The sequence below is a fragment of the Mauremys reevesii genome, linkage group 2, assembly GCF_016161935.1.
Source record: "Mauremys reevesii isolate NIE-2019 linkage group 2, ASM1616193v1, whole genome shotgun sequence".
NCBI classification, from domain to species: domain Eukaryota; kingdom Metazoa; phylum Chordata; order Testudines; family Geoemydidae; genus Mauremys; species Mauremys reevesii.
The window spans coordinates 215591501-215611283 of NC_052624.1; the positions used below are offsets into that span (position 1 = coordinate 215591501).

General features: G+C 46.7%; 1 protein-coding gene across 4 annotated transcripts in view; it reads left to right on the forward strand.

Annotated features, from left to right (window-relative positions):
* Positions 1-2589: 2589 nt before the first annotated feature.
* The window catches only part of LOC120399266 (spermatogenesis-associated protein 21-like), a 31204-nt gene continuing 14010 nt past the window's right edge, over positions 2590-19783 (forward strand). For 2 of the 4 annotated variants that reach the window (XM_039527371.1, XM_039527372.1), the window contains exons 1-7: positions 2590-2685; positions 4791-4851; positions 6679-6778; positions 11057-11583; positions 13527-13612; positions 14135-14275; positions 14957-15028. In XM_039527371.1, the coding sequence (XP_039383305.1) occupies positions 2673-2685; positions 4791-4851; positions 6679-6778; positions 11057-11583; positions 13527-13612; positions 14135-14275; positions 14957-15028 (1000 nt within the window). In that variant the 5' untranslated portion in view covers positions 2590-2672. The remainder of the gene's footprint in view (positions 2686-4790; positions 4852-6678; positions 6779-11056; positions 11584-13526; positions 13613-14134; positions 14276-14956; positions 15029-19783) is intronic. The other 2 variants (XM_039527370.1, XM_039527369.1) reach the window with 2 other exon arrangements.

The following is a 19783-nucleotide window of genomic DNA, read 5'->3' on the forward strand; positions in this document are numbered from 1 at the left end:
TTGCAGTGTCCCCCCCATTTGTGTGATGAAGTAATAAAGAATGCAGGAATAAGAAACAGTGTGTTAGTGAGATAAAATGAGGGGAAGGCAGCCTCCAGCTGCTATGTTAGTCCAGACAGGACATTAAGCAGTGTGGGGGAGAGGAGCCCAGCATCCCGCTGCTATGATAGTCCGGGCAGTACAGAATCTGATGGAGCTCAGCCCCCTGTTGCTATGATGAAGACGGTTACCAGCCGTTCTGTACCATCTACTGGGAATGACCAGGAGTTTTTTACCCAGGTGCCCCCAGCCAACCTCACCTGAAGCCAGCCAAGAGCACTCACAGGCTGATGATGAGAACGGATACCAGTCATATTGCACCATCTGCCAGCAGGGAGGGGGAAAGAGGATACTGCAATTCACTGCCGCAGCATTGAGCCTACCTGCAGCATTCAGTAGACATAGGGTGACATTTAAAAGAGTCAAGAGATGATATTTTTCCCTTTTACTTAGAATGCAAATTCTTTTCGGAGACTGCAGGAACTGTGGGATAGCTTGAGTCCTCAGTCCCCCCTCCCTCCCTCCATGAGCTTCCATTTGATTCTTTGGCTTTCCGTTATGCTTGTCACGCAGCAGCATGCTGAGTCCCTGCTATGGCCTCTGTCTGGAGATTTTTTTAAAATGCTTTGGCATTTCGTCTTCTGTAATGGAGCTCTGATAGAACAGATTTGTCTGCCCATACAGCGATCACATCCGTACGGTCCATGCTGGAGCTCTTTTTGGATTTGGGACTGCATCGCCACCCGTGCAGATCAGAGCTCCACGCTGGGCAAACAGGAAATGATATTCAAAAGTTTGCGGGGCTTTTCCTGTCTACCTGGCCACTGCATCCGAGTTCAGATTGCTGTCCAGAGCGGTCACAGTGGTGCACTGTGGGATACCGCCCGGAGGCCAATACCGTCGATTTGCGGCTACACTAACCCTAATCCGATATGGTAATACCGATATTAGTGCTACTCCTCTCGTTAGGGAGGAGTACAGAAACCGGTTTAAAGAGCCCTTTATATCGATATAAAGGGCCTCTTAGTGTGGACGGGTGTGGCGTTAAATCGGTTTAACGGTCCTAAAATCGGTTTAAAGGCGTAGTGTAGACCAGGCCTCACAAACCAACTCTCCCTCTCATACAGATTTTTCTCTCTACTGTTTTTCCCTACTCTAAAACACCACCACACCCAGGCCACCTCTTTTATCCCTACTTCCTAACAATTTATGGCTGGAGGGCCTACACTGACTGTCTGGCAACTGAGTTTCTGTGACACAGAACAGAATTGGAATACCTCTATCTTCTCCCCTTTTATTAATTCCTCAAATGCACCTTCCGATGATGAATACAGCTTTTTTAGGAGCCTTAGAAGATTGATTGCTGGAAAGCAGAAATAAACATCTACATTTTCCCTTTTCTAATAGCAATTCCATGTCTAGCTGAGCACAGCAGCATACATACAACCTATTACAGTCAGCTAACACACTGCATATATCAAACATACAAACATCCACTTTCTTCTCCAGGCTACCCTGGGGTATTTAGCTTTACTACCCACCAAAGGCACCTTCTTTAAAACAAACCTTGAAACATCAGTTTATTGAAAGCTGAAATAAACAGAATAGCGTATATAGCTGTTACTAGCTACAGTTCATCTCAAAAGTAACACAGAGTCCCGTGGCACCTTATAGACTAACAAATGTATTGGAGCATAAGCTTTCATGGATGAATACCCACTTCATCAGACGCATGCAAAAGTTTATGCTCCAATACATTTGTTAGTCTATAAGGTGCCACAGGACTCTGTTACTTTTTACAGATCCAGACTAACATGGCTACTCCTCTGATACTAGTTCATCTCAAGTATCTCAGCTAATTTATTAGAAAATCAATAGCATGTTTCAGACTTTGGAACATCTGATCCAAAGCAGCATGTTTGGAGTATCCAGATCTTCAAATGCTTGTTTTTTTCATCAATCAGGAATTGCCAATTGCTACAGCACAACCAGACACACTTTCCTGATAATTTCCAATCTTTTAAAACGTTAAAAAAACAACCCTCTAACCTGATTTTATTGCCTAGGTAAGGGATGCCACCCCATTAAAGCCACCGTAACTGCAAACAAATTCAGTGTCATTGTTTTAGTCTGGACTGTTACTGATCTTTGCAGGTACATCTGCTGCCGCTGGTACTAGTGACGGTCATCCGGAGAATATGGGTCGTAACCGAATACTATGGTCTAAACCAACCCCGGGCGTGAAACAACCCGGGTGACCGACCGGCTGCTAGAAGGGGCAGAAGGCGCAGGGGACGTGCGGTTACTCTCGGTGCGAGCCCCGTTTGCCAGCTTTCCCGCAAGCCTGGCAACCCCCCGCACGCCGCCCTGCCGGCTAGCGGCAAACGCCGTCACGGGCTGCTGCGCGACTGCGGCTGCGGCTCCCCTCGCCGCGGAGCTGGGCGGTGCCTGCAGGCAGGGGGCGGGGGGGGGGGCGGTAGCGCACGCGCAGAGTTGCGCCCGCAGGCACGTGGCGGGGTTTTTGAAACGTCAGCGCTTGTCGAGGCTCGGTCACAGTTTCTCCAGTTGACGCAGCGCGCGGTCGGCGCGGGGGCGAGGTGCGGGATGCGGCGCCGGCTGGGAGCGGAGGCGCCATGGACAGCACAGGTGAGGGAGAGAGCGCGGGGCCTCGCCAGGGGCGCTAGAGAGTGAGGGGGAGAGCAGGGCAGTTTGCTCAGTTACTGGTTTCCTCTACCCCCACACCTGAATCACCCTGTGCTCTCGCCCCTGCCCCCACACCTTGTCTTCAGTCCCAGACCTTTGTCCCCACTCTCTGTCCTCCTGGCCCTGCACCCCATTTTCAGTTACACACCATGATAAACACAGTCACCTGCACCTGCACCCTGTCTTCCTCAGAAATCCCCAAACTTCTTGTTCTTAGTCACCTCGTAGCCCTCACACTTTGTCCTCAGTCACCCTTTCCTCCTGCCCACTCACCTACCTTGTCCTTCAGTCTCTTCAGTACACCCCATCATCTTCCTGCACGTCCCCCTGTCTGCCCGTCACATCCCCTCACTCTGCTACCCCTTTCCCATTCACTCCCTCCTCTTCCTCATTATATAACTCCCAGTCAGCATCTGAATTGGAGTGTAGAGAAAGCAAGTGATGAGACCTGTGAGTTATGGCGAAGCAAGTCCATGGAAGACTTTAAGGGGAACAGTTTAGAGGTGATCCTGAAATAAATGGGGAGCCAGGGGAGTTGCTTGACAATCTGCATATGTAAATAGTTGGCAAATCCCAGTTTGTGATTAGATTCTTAGAGCTCAGCTAAACCCAGGACTTGACTCTACCATTTCTGTACCTTTTCCATGTTTAACGTATATCCTCCTGGAGTCCCTGAGATGAGTAAAGTTAAAGGCAAAAACCTTTTGTAATGTAAACATACTCTGCAGACAACTGATACCATTATGATATAAACCACACGCCTGCTTACCCCTAGAAAGCCAGGATCAGAGCCCTGGTCCTTCAGCTCTAAAACAAAAGGCCTCTACCCTTTGCCCTAAAGAAGTCATGCCTTAGTTGGCAATAGTATTGTGGGTCCCTTGGCCAGGACTGGATTAACCTTTTGTGGGCCTGGAGCCAAATATATTTGTGGGCCCCCCATGGGGGCAATGGAGCATGGCACAAGGGAGTCGATCCCCAGAGAGAGGGGCCAGCCAGGGGCAATGGGATGTGGCGGGGTGGCCCTGCTTTGCCCAGCCCAGGGCAAGGGCACTATTTACAAACTGGTAGTTGGCAGAATCACAATGGCCCGCTCGGCTCTGTGCTGCCAGTGTGCCCCTTCCCCTCAGGGGTGGACCCATGTCGTGCCACACAGCCCCCCTGCCCAACACCACAACACGTCCCCGTTTCCTTAGGACCAGACTCCCCCGCCCAGACCTGCTATGTCCAGCACCTCCCAAGACCCTGCCACAAATGCACAGTGCCCGGCACAACACAACAACTGCGCAGTGTCCCCCTGCCCACAGCCCCACCACAACTGCCTAGCACCCCACACAGAACCCCCACTCCCTAGTGCCCCAACACACAGAGATCTCCCCCAACACACACAGCCCAGCACCCCCCGCAGGCCCTCCAGAGACCCACTGCCCCACGCCCTGCCTGCCGCTCCACTCACCAGACCTGCTGGGATGTGACTGTGTCTGCCAGGCTGAGCTGGCAGCGCAGCCAAGGCTGGTCCCGGGGCAGGGAATTGCTCCGGCCCCTCGGGACCCACTTGACTGTAGGGGCCCAGCCAAGCCCCCCACACTGTCACCCCACCACAACTGGCTTAGACTGGCCAGGCTTCTGCACCAGTCCCAAGTGGCTCAGCTCCAGGGAGACAGGCGGGGCCCCCAGGTGGTGGGAAGCAGAGACTGCCTGGAGCCGGAGGTGCACTGGGGTCCGGCCAGGGGGCAGTGAGAAGCCGGCGGGTGAGGCCAGAAGGTGGAGAGGAGCCATCGGCTGACCAGCGGGCTGGCCGAGAGGAGCAAGTGGCAGGGAGCTGACGGGGTCTCGGGGCGCAGCGCGAGCAGAGCAGGCCGAGGCCCCTTCTGAGCATGGGCCTGGCTCCATGGCACCACTGGCGGCATTGTAAACCCAGCACTGCCCTTGGCGTCTTTGGAAGCCTTCTATTGCCCAATCACACACAAACAAAGCCGAAACATTGTGCCCTGGCTGTCATCTTGTGGACATTTTGACTATCACTTAATCTTGTGCTATTCCATTTACAGGGAGATGGAGATTATTCTTCTGCTGTGTTGGCCCTCCACCAGACAATAAATCAGTTCTAAGGTAAGCCATATTTTTGCTTCTAAAGAATTTGCCACTTCTGTATGTAAAACACTATGTGGGTGGGAGACAGACAGGATCCAGTAATGAACATGGAGAGTTTGTAGTCTAAAGCAATGAGGTGATAAAATACGGCTCAATTCAAAATATAAGCCCGTGATGTTATATGGTCATTATAAAGGCTACGATTTAGTCATGGGTATTTTTAATAAAAGTTATGGACAATAAACAAAAATTCACGGCTCGTTACCTGTCCATGACTTATACTATAAATACCCCTGTCAGGGGGCCTCTGCTGGGGAGAGTGGTGTCTGGGACCAGCAGCACCAGCAGCGGCGGGGAGAGCGCGGTGGCCCTGGGCTGGGAGTGAGGGTGTTGGCGGGGTTGGGGGGGGCGGCATATGAGCTCCCATTTAAATCGTGCCCACCCAATATAGGGAGGCACCAGTTGTCGATAGAGTGCCCTCGGGAGATGGGGTGGAACAGGGGCAGGAAGAGGCGGGGCAAAGGTGGGGCTTTGGGGGAAGGAGTAGAGTGGTGGCGGGGCCTGGGACAGAGCAGGTGTCGAGCTCCCCTCGCCGGGAAATCAAGAAGTCAATGCCTATGTGCAATTTGTCAGTTTGTAAAGAGTTTTGAAGATTAAAAGCTTTATAAAAGTGCTAAATGTTATATTATTGGGGTGGCCAAACCATGGCTTGTGTGCTGCATGTGGCTCTTTTACAGATAAAGTGCGTCTTGTGGAGCCCCACTGGCCCCCTCATTCTCTGCCTACCAGACTAGGTGGGGGAAGCTCGGGATTTCTGCCCTGTGGTGGGGTGGTGAGGCTAGGGGCTTTTTGCCAGAGATGACTGCTGCGTGATGAGAGTGGGTGGTTACAATTTAAAAGTTCCCCACAGCTTGAGTCATGTCCTCCCCTGGGCATACCTCCCCTCTTACCAGCAACAGTTCTCCCTGAAGCTCCATGCTGTTTGCAGCTTTCTCTCCCCCCGGCCGCAGCTCCCAGCTTGCCAACTCCAGCAGCTACTGTGCAAGGAGGGGGCCTGGTGACAAGCTGTGACCAAGCTGGGCCAGCAAATCCTGGCAAAAATCTGGGGGGCATGTGACCCCATATGCCTCCCCCAGTCCAGCAGGGAGTGGGGGTCTCACAGCTTCAACTCTGGGGGGCATGCCTGCTAGGGCTCAGGGCTTCAGCAGGAGCGGGGCTGAAACCCGAGACCTCCCTCCCCAAAAGGCTAAAGCGTCAAGTCCTGGCAGGTGTTTCCTGGGAGGGCTGAAGCCCCGAGCCTCTGCAGGCGCACCCCGGCTCCTGAACTTCTGAAGATTGTCATATGCGGCTTGGAGAGTCAGTAAGTTTGGCTACCCCTGTTACATTACTTTAGGCAAGGCTAGTAGATGATTCAATTGTCTGATTTTTTTTAAACATTGCCTTTCATATTATCCAAACTATGCAGTGTATAATTTAATACTGGACTATTAAAGAAGGAAATTCAGAAATGATTGTCTTTTGGAGGTTGCAAAATCTTACTGTGTGGATGGGGATCTTCATATATTGGAGACCTAATTGCTACCTCACAGCAAAATCAAGTGAAAGTGTAAGGAACCAGATTACTCCATTTTTCTCTTTTCTTGTTAATACTTAAGATGGGATATATTTCCATCAAGCCACATGCATGGCTCCAAAGAGCACTTTGTTAGGATGCTGTAGTTGGATATCTCAACTCCCAGCACCCTAAATGTGGTGTTTTCCAACTGCTATTAAGGCACCAGCCCTACCTGTGCATTGGTAAAAGTTTAACATCTGCCAATCTCTTTCTTATATCTCATGTTGCAGATGTTGTTCAAACAAAGTTCATCCAGAGTGGGTTGGTGAATCTAAGAAGGAAGGTGAAGAATCAAACCAGGAAATCACATGGCCAGAAGGACCTGTTGCAGTGGGTGCTAACTTTAGCTCTATCTATCTATCTATCTATCTATCTAATCAATTAAGATAAGCTATAGTATGTATTATTGTGCCATAATCATGGGTGCACTGTGAGTAAGTAGCCTTGTGCCTTTAACCTACCCAGTGAATGTGACTATGGTAACAACATACGAAGTCTGAAGTGCCATGTTTGGATTTTATGTCCTGTCCTGTGCTTGTGTAGATAGCTAATGTAGAAAATGACTGGGATTTTCAAAGAAGTCTAAGGGAGTTAAGTGCCAAACTTCCATTGAATTTCAGTGGGATTTGGGTGCCTGGTTCCTTAAACGCCTTTGAAAAAAATTCAGACAAAGATGCTTTTCAGATCACTTCACAGAGCCAAATCCTGAGGTTTTAATAGTTCCTTACTCAGGAAAAATTCCCATAGACTGAGGACTGGATCATTCTTTCCTGTGGTAAAAAGTGCAGGAGGGAGCTCATGGGGAGAAAATCTCTGAGGATTCCTTCATAGTTGCTCCTTAATCTTTCTGTTGGGTTTCTCCCCCACCCTGATGCAGCAGACTTGGCCACAGGGCCCATCCAGAAACATGCAGAACTGCACTGGATCTGCATTTCCAACGACTCCTTGGCCACAACAGTCCTAGGGATTTCCCTGGAAGGGATTCCTGATATGGAGTGGAAAGGTAATAGAGCCCCAGTTTGTATTACCTTCTCCAGGTAAACTCTGATGGGTACAGGGGTGAGGACAAAGTGCACACTCGTGTGGCTCACTAGTCCTCTGCAAGGCCGGATTAACCTTTTGTGGGCCAGATGCAAACATATTTGTGGGCCCCCATGGCATGGGGGGGGGGGTGTGTGGAGGGAGGTTGGTCGGCAGTTGGTCCCCAGAGTGAGGGGCCGGACATGGTCAATGGGACATGGTGCGTCGGGGGCGGTCCTGCTCTGCCCAGCTCAGCACGAGGGCATTGTTTACAAACCAGCAGCCGCCAGATGAACATAGGTCCACACAGCTCTGCACTGGCATCTTGTCCCCCCCAGCACCCCCCTCCAACAGCCCCACTACCACAACTACCCCCCACAGACCTTCCCCTGCCCAGCACCCCCCCAGAGACCCAAAACACACAAATCTCCCCCATTGCCCAGCACCCACCCAGATGACCCCCAGAGAACCACTCCCCTGTGCCCTGCCCCCCAGCAGGAGGTGACTGTATCCGCTGGGCTGAGCTGGCAGCAGGGCCAGTCCCGGGGTGAGGCTCACTCTGAACCCACCAGAGCAGTGTGATCAGCCAGGCCGGAGTGGGAGCGGGGCCTGTCTGGGCAAGGATCCCTCAGAACCCGATTGCCTGGTGGGGCTGGCCGAGCCCCCTGCACTACATCCCTCTCCCCGCCCAGGTGAGACCAGACCAGACCAGCCTCTACACCGGGCCCAGGCAGCTTAGCCCTGGGGAGGTGGGCAGGGCCCCACAGGTGGCAGGCAGCAGAGACTATTAGGAGCTGCACTGGGGAATAGGGCAGATCCATGGGACATGACCCCTGAGAGCCCACCCAGGGCGGAAATGCCCACCAGCCCTGTGCTGACAGACCTTCATGGCAGAGCTTGGCTGCTGGGTGGCAAGCCTCCTACAGGCGAAGTAGGACCTGCTGGCTAGCAGCCAGTCACAGAGCAAGGCCTAGGCGCTGGACTCTCCTGCGTGAGGGACCAGACGCGGTCATGTGGGTGGGTTAGATGGATCCATAATGGGCCCCTTCCCAGTGTGGGCCCATTGCCATTGTAAACTCAATACTGGTCCTCTCTAAGGAGCTGAGAAGGGGAAATTATGCAATGGAGTCAGCGAGTATGTGTTGATTCGGATCTCTCGATTTGTTCTTTTTTGTTTTAAATGTGTATATTATGCTATGAAAAATAGATGGTTTTGAAATGTGAAGGGACATTTTAAAGAACTCCTTAAAATTCGTATACAAGGATAATACAATTGGTGTTTTCATAATATGGCTCCCCTTATTGATGTGATTTAATACTATAAAATGATCACAAAACCTTCCAGCCCTTTTTTCCTTGGCTAAGTCAGTCCTTTTCGTTCATATGTGCTTCAGCAACCATGTAGTCTTCTCTCTTGGCTCAAAAGTTTTCCCAGTCCTTTATCAGGGGTTCCTGTTCTTTGCAGTTCTCCAAGTTGTGGATTCTCATCCAGCAAGCTAATGCTTCCTGAAGTCTCTGGCACAAGCCTTCTGCATAGGAGCTCTGGAGAGTTGTCACCTGCTGTCTTCCCAAACAGCTGTTGGATTCACAGGCACTGTCTTTACAATGTGCCAAGGGGTGCTTGACCCCCGAATCTGCCCCAAGCCCTTTCCCCACTCTACCCCCTTCCCCAAAGCCTCACCCCCACCTGCCTCCAACCACCCCTGCCCTGCCCCTTCCTGCCCCGTTCCACCCCTCCCTCAAGTGCGCTTCATCCTTGCTCCTCCCTCCTTCCGCCCAGAGCCTCCTGTGCGCCGTGAAACAGCTGACTGTGACAGGCAGGAGGTGCGGGGAGGAAGGGGGCAGCGCTGATTGGCGGGACCTGCAGGTGGACAGGAGGCACTGTGGGGAGGAGGAGGTGCTGATGGGGGGCTGCCGGTGGGTGCTCAGCACCCACCATTTTTTCTCTGTGGGTGCCTATGGTTGGACTGAACTTAGGCAGCCCTTATATTTCCCAACAGGCCTGGTTTCTAGTCACACCTCCTGTCTCATGCACCCTGATGTAATTTCCTTCTCAATGGAAGTGTTCCTTAACACTCTTAAACACTAAGCTTACCCTGTGACACAGCTTATAGAATAATAGACTGATATTACGAAGTACACTGGGGCAACTCAGGCAAAAGTTTTTTCTTAAAGTATTTTTTTAAAACAAAAGTAGGAAATGGGTTGGTGACAGTATTGTTGACATCAGTAATCAGTTAAAAGCTATGAGGAGAAGTAGGATGTCTGAGGAAGGAATTGAGAGGAGGGAGAGTACAATATGATGATGGTGTGGGAAATATACTAAGGGACCAGTGAGAGAGGCTTCTCTAGCAGAGTAAAAGGGTGTGGGTCAATGATAAGGGGCAAAGTTGTGAAAGGCCTTGAAGGAGAAACAGTTTACTAAATGGAATGAGCCGGTCTGTATTATCAACGTTTTTTATGGTTCGGTATTGTTTGTTAAAACTGGAAGACACTGCTGTGTTACGTTATATGATTATTATTATTAGGTATAATATTTTATTATTAACAGAAATCAAGTCAATACAGAAAAATGAGTTAAAACTTGTTCCCTATACTACACCTGCCAGTGAATCTTCCTATGATTTTAGTCACACATTCCTATTCTTAGAAATGCCTCTCTCTCCTCTGAAAGGGAACAAACAAGGGAAACCTGCTGGCCTCACACACAGAGCTGTTAAGTTCACAAAGTGAACAGACTGAAAAAGAAAATATTTTTTTCTAACCTCTTTTAGGTATATTCATCTTTGGTGTTAACTTGGAAAACAATTCAGACAAATACAATTTTTTTTTTAGGTGACTGTCTCTTTAGTTGAATTAAGGTACTTAATTTATCATAGAGATACTGATGATATATTTGTGATGGCTGTTGTAAAACTTCTCAGGGCAGGGACCCTATCTTGGTTGGTGTAAAAGAACCATGCACAGAAGTCACATAATTAATAATGCATCACAGTCTAATTTTATATTTTAAAACTATATATATATGAATAATTTCTATATATTATCATGCCTGGGCTTTGACTCTCAGACCTCCAATAGGACTAGTGTTTTTCGAAATGTTCTTTTAGAGTGCGTTGCAGGAGTGCAGTTGAACAGCTTATGTGCTGTAGTCACTGTATGTAAGTGGAATGTATGCACAAAGTATACTAATTGCATCTAGTCCTGTTTCTGTCATTGTTCTGCATCTTTTTGTAAGGAGGGCCATAAGTGGTTCATTCTATGTCTGCTATATTAAGATTAGTCAGCAGATGTTCTGCACCAACCTGTGTCATTAGGTCATAACCACATCTTTGCCTCTGGGATATTCTTGGCCTTACCCTTGCCTCTCTTTTTACAGAGGTAGGCATTGACCAGTGGCAAGCTGTTGCCCACATAAAGTACAGCAGCCGAGTGAGCAGTCTGCCTAAGGAGAGTGTTACTTGGCTCATGATGAAGATTTATACTGGGTGCTGTGTTCAGACAGCAGTTTTCTTGGCTGAGGTGTATAATTTTAATTTTGGAGACTAGATGGCCATAATTATGGTGAGTTTTTGTTCTTTATTACAGCACTATGAAAAAGCAGACAAACAGGTCAAGGAGGAAGTGGAGATTCAAGTGTCTGTTGCTCTGCTGTCTCTTCAGGAGGAGGAGGAGGATGCTAAGTTTCCAGTACATACTAAGGACCACGTGCAAACCCCAAATCTTGAAATACTAGCAGTGGAGGAGGATCCTCTGCCCTCATTAAAAACTGAAGCCCATATACAAAGCTCAAATCCTGACATACTGTGGGGGGAGGAGGAGGAGGAAGAAGAAAAGAAAGAGCTGGTGGAAGGAGGGGAACTAGAATTTTTGTGTCTCTCACATTTTGAGGTTCAGGAGCAATCTTCACATCTTGAAACATCAATAGAAGAGCCTCTGACATTCTTAAAAACTGAGGCACTAGTGCAACCCTCAAATATTGAAATACTAGAGAAACAGAAGCTTCCATCCCTATTGGATACTGAAACTGAGGTTCTCATCTCAGATTTGGACATAAGAGATGCAGAGAAAACTTCACTTTCGACAGATACTGGGTTGAATGTACCAACAAAGAAGTGAGTAGAAAAAGCCTGACCTGCTATATAGGTTTCTTGTTTTGGCAGATGAGCTTCGTCTGTATTTTTTTTAATCGGATATTTTGAGTTTAATATATCTCTGGCCAGTTTTGATGTTTCTGGTCGTAGTATAGTTGTGACATACTTTTACCATTTATCCATCTATGTAGAAAAACATTTGTTAGCCATATATTCTGTTTTTAATTATTTAGGACCAATTCTCTCTCTCTCTCTCTCTCTCTCTCTTTAGATATAGGTATAGATATCCATCCCTTCTGCCAGGTGGAGCCAGCAGCAACAAGGGCTGGGTTCAGTATCTAGGGTTTCCTTTTCAACAATACAACATAAAACCGGCTCAAGCCCCCACCCAGTGACCTGGGACAGTTACACACCACCCCCTGGGTGCTTCTAAGAGGCAATACTTCCCCTCTTGCAAGCACAGAGTCTGAGTGTAGCAAAAACTTGTAATAAAAGGAGGGAATTAACTTAGCATTAATTTGGGAAAACACCACAACTAGGGTTCAGAAACACAAACCATGAACGAAAGACCCACCCCCAAGTAAGTTGGGGAGTGTCCTTTTCCCCTCAGGGTCTTAAGTCCAGCAATCCAAAAGTCCCTTTAACATGCCCATCCCTACTCTGTACCTCACGCACAGTTGCTGTCCTTGGCCAATGCAGCCCAGAATTCACAGGTTCATCCTCAGTGTTCAACTCCCACCCTGTGTTGAAGGCCGGAGCGGGAGGTAACGAGGCACCTTACACGCTGCACTGCTCGGGCACTCACGCCTCTCCACCAGCTGCCCGACTGACACTCACCAAGATGTCTTCAGGGCCCTTCACACACTGAACACAGCTCTCAGTGATTTCAGTAGTTAGTAGGGGAGCCTCACTGCTGGTGCACACTGGGCAGTCTTTTGCAATAAAGACACTGTCCCAAAGTAGGTCTAATGCAGGGGTTCTCAAACTGGGGGTCGGGACCCCTCAGGGGGTTGTGAGGTTATTACATGGAGGGGGTCACAAGCTGTCAGCCTCCACCCCAAACCTCACTTTGCCTCCAGCATTTCTAATGGTGTTAAATATATAAAAAAGCCTTTTTAATTTATAAGTGGGGGGGTCACACTCAGGGGCTTGCTATGTGAAAGAGATCACCAGTGCAAAATTTTGAGAACCACTGATCTAATACTTAAACCTGTGTATCAGCAATTTAAGCTCTGCAGCATGTAACAAGATTCTCCATTGAGTCAAAATTAGCTCTTTTATTATGCTATGGAGAGAGGAAGGGCCAAATTGTGTCTAGGACCCTTAAACCAGGCACACACCACCAGATACACACACTTACCTCCACTGTCTCTCAACTCATTGGGCTTTGGAACCCATGTCCCCTGCCTAGCGAATGCCATTTAGTTGAGGGTGAATCCCTCCATTGGGGTATGCCAGGTACAGTTCTGCTGCCCTCAGTTCATATAACAAGGATAAAAACCCTTTATTACTCCTGCCCCAATAACAAGGAAACTGGGGATCCAACACCAGCCACAAGTGATCATTTGGGCAAGCAATCCCATCATGCTGAGCACCGAGGCAGGGTGGGTGTGTCCATGCAAATGAGATCAGCTTCTGATATCTTTTTCCACAGCTTATCTCTAGATGTCAGGGGAGAGCTCAATCAGACTCTGCTTACATATAGGTGGGCAGCCACACAAATACATTGTGACTAATGCTAGCATATGTGGTTCCCCCATCCATGTCTCTTTCATGGCTGTGCCAAAGAGAGAGAATTAGAAATAATGATACCAAATTAGATATATTCTAATTAACATACTGAGTTAATATTGTCACCTTGGACTGTGATGTTATTTGATCTAATAAGTTGGGTAGGGCTAAGACTGTCCATGAACGGGAAGACAACGAGGAGAAATCATGTTGTTAAATATGTGTCCTTGCAGCAGGAGCAGAAATCTATCTGGTCTCTTCAGTCTTCTGGATATTCCAGGAGAGCATGAGGAACTCTTAACTCAAAAGCAAATAGCAGGTAATGTAGAACCTCCTTGACTCACTTCTTCAACTCAGTCTTCAGTCATGTAAATTAGTGGTTTTAAAAATTGTTTTGCATTGGTGATTTAAAGGGGGTGTTGCTCATTTTCATTCCATTACTACTAGTAAGTGTATCACACATTGCTTTACAAATCAAAATAAAAGGCTTTTAAAATATTTTAAAATAAAAAATAATAGAGTAAGAAAGGAATTGAAATATAGTCAAGAAAGGAAAGAAATTTTAGTTTAATGCAAGAAGGAGAATCAATTATGCAGATAGATGCAGGAGGGCAGGCCCAGATGACACGGACTATAGGGGAGAAGGCCCTTGCAACCTAAATAGATTTTTGGAAAGGGACAAAAAGGTGGCTGGTGCTAAACAGGCTGAAGAGAGTAGATAGAGACAATGTTAAGAGTAGCCATTTGTTTCAGGAAGTACAGTACATAAACTTGTTATTTCGTTGCAGTAGACACGCATGAAAAATCTGACTAACTTTCAGTGCTTTACATATGTTTGCAGCATTCAAAGATGTCTTCAAGGTTTTCAGCAGCACAGAGGGTAACATTAAGATGCGTGGCCTGAAGCTGATTCTGCACAGTGTGGGCATTAATGTAACCCATCAAGAAATCCACGAGGCACTGAATCGAGCAGATATCGATGGTATGTTTTCAGAAAAGCAATACATATTTGTTGATGGTGCATGGGTGGTATTGTGGACAACGTGGCAGAGCATGTGTGTATATGCATGTGTCAGTGAGAGATACTTGGGGATGGCATTGGTTTGTGCATGTGAGAATACAGATTGTAGATTGTAAATCCCTTGTGGGGCAGGGGCTGTCTTTTTGTTCTGTGATTGTACAAGGCACAATGGGGTCCTGGTCCATAACTAGGACTTCTAGGCACTACGGTCATTCAAATAATTAATAATAATAATAATAGGCCTAGTCTGGAGAGGTGCTGAGCACTTGTGAGAATCAGGCCCCATGTTTGCATATGAGATACTAAAACTGAATCCCAAACTGAGTAGAACCCATTCTATATCTATTTGGCTTTCATTTTTCCTGTCCCCATGCTCTTTCTGTTTTTTTCTGGTGTCTGCTGATTTTATTTTCTCTGTTTTATGGAATATCAGATTGGTTGTGTCTCTGTAACTAGGCACCTGGTTAAATTATTTGATTTTTATTCAAATTAGAGATGCTAAAATCTAGTGTAACCATGAAAGAAAATGAAAATAAATCCATATTAATATAGATAATATTTTCTAATTGATGGTTTTATTGCTTTACATAGTCTATCATGTCGTTTATTTTCTCCATGGCTGACCTTTCCTTTATTTGGCAGGTGATGGGCAGGTGAATTTCACAGACTTTGTAACTGTTCTGACAGATGACCAGCGCTTTGCTCAATCTATGGGTAAGAACTGTACAATGAAAATATCTGATCCTTCTTCCTTTTTTCTACCGGCAAAACTCTCATTGATAATGGGAGAAGAATTGAGATTGTGCATTAGAGAAACTGATATTGATATAAAAGGAAATCTTGAGAATAACATAAAGAATATTCTAAATACTAATAAGTCAAAAAGAACAGGAGTACTTGTGGCACCTTAGAGACTAACACATTTATTTGAGCATAAACTTTCGTGGGCTACAACCCACTTCATCAGATGCGTAAAATGGAACATATAGTAAGACGGTATATATACATACAGAGAACATGAAAAGGTGGAAGTTGTCATCATAGGACCTAATCACATCAGCCACGCCATCAGGGGCTCATTCACCTGCACATCTACCAATGTGATATATGCCATCATGTGCCAGCAGTGCCCCTCTGCCATGTACATTGGCCAAACTTGACAGTCTTTACACAAAAGAATAAATGGACACAAATCTGACATCAGGAATCATAATATTAAAAAATCAGTAGGAGAACACTTCAACCTCTCTAGTCACTCAGTAACAGACTTAAAGGTGGCAATTCTGCAACAGAAAAGCTTCAAAAACAGCCTCCAATGAGAAACTGCTGAACTAGAATTAATTTTCAAACTAGATGCCATTAACTTGGGCTTGAATAGAGACTGGGAATGGCTGGGTCATTACACAAATTGAATCTATTTCCCCATGTTAAGTATCCTCACACCTTCTTGTCAACTGTCTGGAATGGGCCGTCTTGATTATCACTTCAAAAGGTTTTATTTTCTCCTGCTGATAATAGCTCATCTTAATTAATTAGTCTCTTAGAGTTGGTATGGCAACTTCCACCTTTTCATGTTCTCTGTATGTATATATATCTTCTTACTATATGTTCCATTCCATGCATCTGATGAAGTGGGCTGTAGCCAACGAAAGTTTATGCTCAAATAAATGTGTTAGTCTCTAAGGTGCCACAAGTACTCTTGTCCTTTTTGCGCATACAAACTAACACGGCTGCTACTCGGAAACCTGTCACTAATAAGTCAGTCATCTAAAATAACTTTGAAAATGTCTTGAAGATAATATAAAAGTTTAGTCAGCAGTCAAATAGGAAACTGGCATCTTGACAATCCAGTGATATAGGTTAGGATTCAGAGAATACAGTTCATAGGTTGAAAACTTTAATTGTTGTAAGGTAAGTTTGACAGAATGTTGAGTTTTAGGACCCTGAACAGAGATAAAGAACTATTCTGCTGGCTCATCTTGGTGTCAAGTTCTTGGTAGCCAGACCAGGTGGTTCCTAGTAGCTCCAACCCAAGAATCTGAAAGGACGAGTGAGACATAGTGAGAGACTACTAGCATGTCAAGGAGAAAACTTATGAATAGCTAATGTCAGGAGGTCAAGGGATTCATACCCTGTTACTCACCTGTTTGGGGAGATGTTACAGTTGCATGTGATTCCCACAGTGAAAAGACCTCTTTTTAGAACAGGGTTTGTACTTAAAAGCTGATGATGTGGAAAATTCTGGTGTGAATTTCCAAAATAGTTTCACATTTCAGTCATTTGTCACCCACTTGTTTGTGTAATTCACCTGTCAGTTTGTGTTAAGTGTCCCCTTTTGTGCCCAGTCTGCAGAGGATGTGAGTGTGTGACAGCTTGAGAGCCTGACTCTTTAGCACAAGCTATAAAGACTCAGTCTTTTAAATGAGAGGTCATTGTTTCGGTACCCCAGTATTAATCCAGATGGTGTCTATTGCACTTTTAGATGTCCCACATTTAACATATTTGTAGGTTGAGATGCATCCTTAATACTGGTGGGAGAGAAGAGGGGAGCACAACACAGACCTGCTGATGTGATGCAGGCACACACCCTGCTGCTGCAGTTGCTCCTGACTATATCCAATTTCCAGAAGTCCACGAGAATCTACTGAGTGTTTGGGGAAGTGGAGTGGTGATACAGACTACTTCATGGAAGTTCCCTCCAGATGACAGTTTGTCATCACTTGCTAAAATGTGGAGCGTTGCTCTTGGTGTACTTTCCATAACTTTTTAAACAAGGATAAAATGCAGCATGGACAAAGATTTTGAGGCATATCACAGCCTCCCACACTCTTCAGAAGAGTCAACATAGTTAGGAGCAGCTTCAGCAGTGTAGTTTCTGTCTGATTCCCAGGCAGGGACAGCTCTTCTCCCTGACAGTGGGAAGCTATGCTTTAAGGAACACTAAAACTATATAAAAAACCTAGGAGGTTATCAAATGAAAACTCTGTTAAGATTATGGCAGGATACGCTTCATCCCCTAAAACCTTAAAAGAATGAAAATAACTAGTTAAGAGGAAAGACTTATACATTCCTTTCCCCTTTCATATTGCCTAGGATTTTGCTGCCACCAAATTAATCCATATTTTAAGTGTTTAATTTAACCAAGAATGGTATTCTCCTTGGATCCCTCTTTGAATATTGAGTAGCATGCTTCAAAGGTAGTCATGTGGTACTCTTTCCCTCTCTGTGTGTATCTTTACTGATATTTAAAATAAAGAAGCCTCCACAAGGCAGGAGAAAACAGATTAAAATATAATATTTATTTATGGAGTCTAATACTAGTAATGGACTACATACAAATTTACAAAAATAAGAAAGGGAAATTGAACCAGGCTTCAAGAAATAACAGCCAAAAAAAAGAAATTAATATAACGGAACTTATGTGTATACAGGTATGCTGCACATAATTATTTGGAATTGTAAACAATAACCTTTTCCATAACAAAAAATGGGTTTCTCTCAATGCCGATAATGTGCTCTGAAGTGAGGCTACTATTCTGTTGTAAGGTTAGAGCCCGGTGTGATGGGTTCCCTCTGGGGTGCCACCTAGAACTGGGGCACCACTGAGCCTTCGACCCACCAGCCTGGGCTCCCCCTCACACTATACTGCTGCGACTAACTGCAAAGCCCTCCCGGCTGCATTTTCACCAGCATATATACAGGTAGGGACACACCCAGTTGCAGTTACATGCAGGCTCTCTGACCAGCCCCCGCATAGGAAGGCTGCAGTTAAGGCAACTCCCAGCTTCCCAGGTGTGCACCCCCTCCAGAGTATAAACCCAAAATTTTACCATCTTGCGCTGCACAGGGAACTGTACAGCATAAGCTCATCAAATTCGCCCCCTCCCTCTATGTGGAGAGGAATATGCAACACCCTTTGCCCCCTGAGTTATGATTCCCACACACTTCACTCTAACTCACTGGTTTAGATAAAGCAAAAACAAATTTATTAACTACAAAAGATAGATTTTAAGTGATAGCAAACAGATCAAAGCAGATTACCTAGCAAATAAACAAAAAACTCAAACTAAGCTTAATATACTAAATAGATTGGATATGAATAGCAGCTTTTCACCCTAAGAGGTGATACAGGCAGGCTGCAGATTCTTAAGGGGCAATCTGCACTTGTTTTATAGCTTGGAAACCCAAGGTGTTTCATTCACAGGCTAGAAATCCCTTTAGCCTAGGTCCAGCACTTCCCCCAGTTCAGTCTTTGTTCCTCAGGTGTTTCCAGGAGTCTTCTTGGGTGGGGAGTGAAGAACACCAGATGATGTCACTCCCTCCCTTATATAGCTTTTGCATATGGCGGGAACCCTTCGTTTCCAAGCTTGGTTCCCAGACCAGTCTGTGGAAAAATACTGACATCCCAAGACGGAGTCCATCATCATGTCCTTGTAGCATCATAGTAGCCATTACTTGGAGGCTGTCTGTAACGTTCTCAGGAAGGCTTCCCAGGTAGATAGCTTTTCCTAAGGCCTCTTGTTTTTTCCTAAGGCCCATTGCCCTGAATAGGCCCTTCCCCACCCACTATCTAGACTGTAAGCATCGTGTCTAGTGGATGTTACAGGCATAGCTGCCCTGTCCATAGGACGGACCAGGGCAACCGCCCCAGGCCCTGTGCTTTGGGGGGCCCCGCGCCTTGGGACGTGGGGTCCTGGGCGGCCTGGGGAGTTAGTAGGGGGGCCTGGCACCAGCAGCAGTGGGGGGCCTGGCGCTGGCCCACTCCGCCGGCTCCTGGCATCGCTCGGGGAGGGGGCTTGGGGGAAGAGGTGGAATGGGGGTGGGGCAGGAAGAGGCAGGGCGGGGGTTGGGGGAAGAGGTGGAGGCGGGGTAGGGCCTGGGCCAGATGAGTGCAGGGGGTTGTCCCTGGCCCCGCACCCCCTCCTAGGGACGGCCCTGGTTACAGGTGTATAGTAATTCCTCGCTTAATGTTGCGGTTATGTTCCTGAAAAATGCGACTTTAAGTGAAACGATGTTAAGCAAATCCAATTTCCCCATAAGAATTAATGTAAATAGAGGGGTTAGGTTCCAGGGAATTTTTTTCACCAGACAAAAAGCTATATTATAGGCACACACAGTATAAGTTTTAAACAAACAATTTAATATTGTACACAGCAATGATGATTGTGAAGCTTGGTTGAGATGGTGAAGTCAGAGGGTGGGATATTTCCCAGGGGATGCCTTACTGCTAAATGATGAACTAGCATTCGGCTGAGCCCTCAAGGGTTAACACATTGTTGTTAATGTAGCCTAACACTCTACAAGGCAGCAGGAATGGAGGGAGGGGAGACAGCATGGCAGACAGAGACACACCCCCTGTGTGTGTGTGTGAGAGAGAGAGAGAGAGAATGTGCATTGCCTCTTGAAGTACGCTGACACCACTCTAAGTACATTGCCTTTAAAAAGATCAGGAAGTTGAGACAGCAGCTG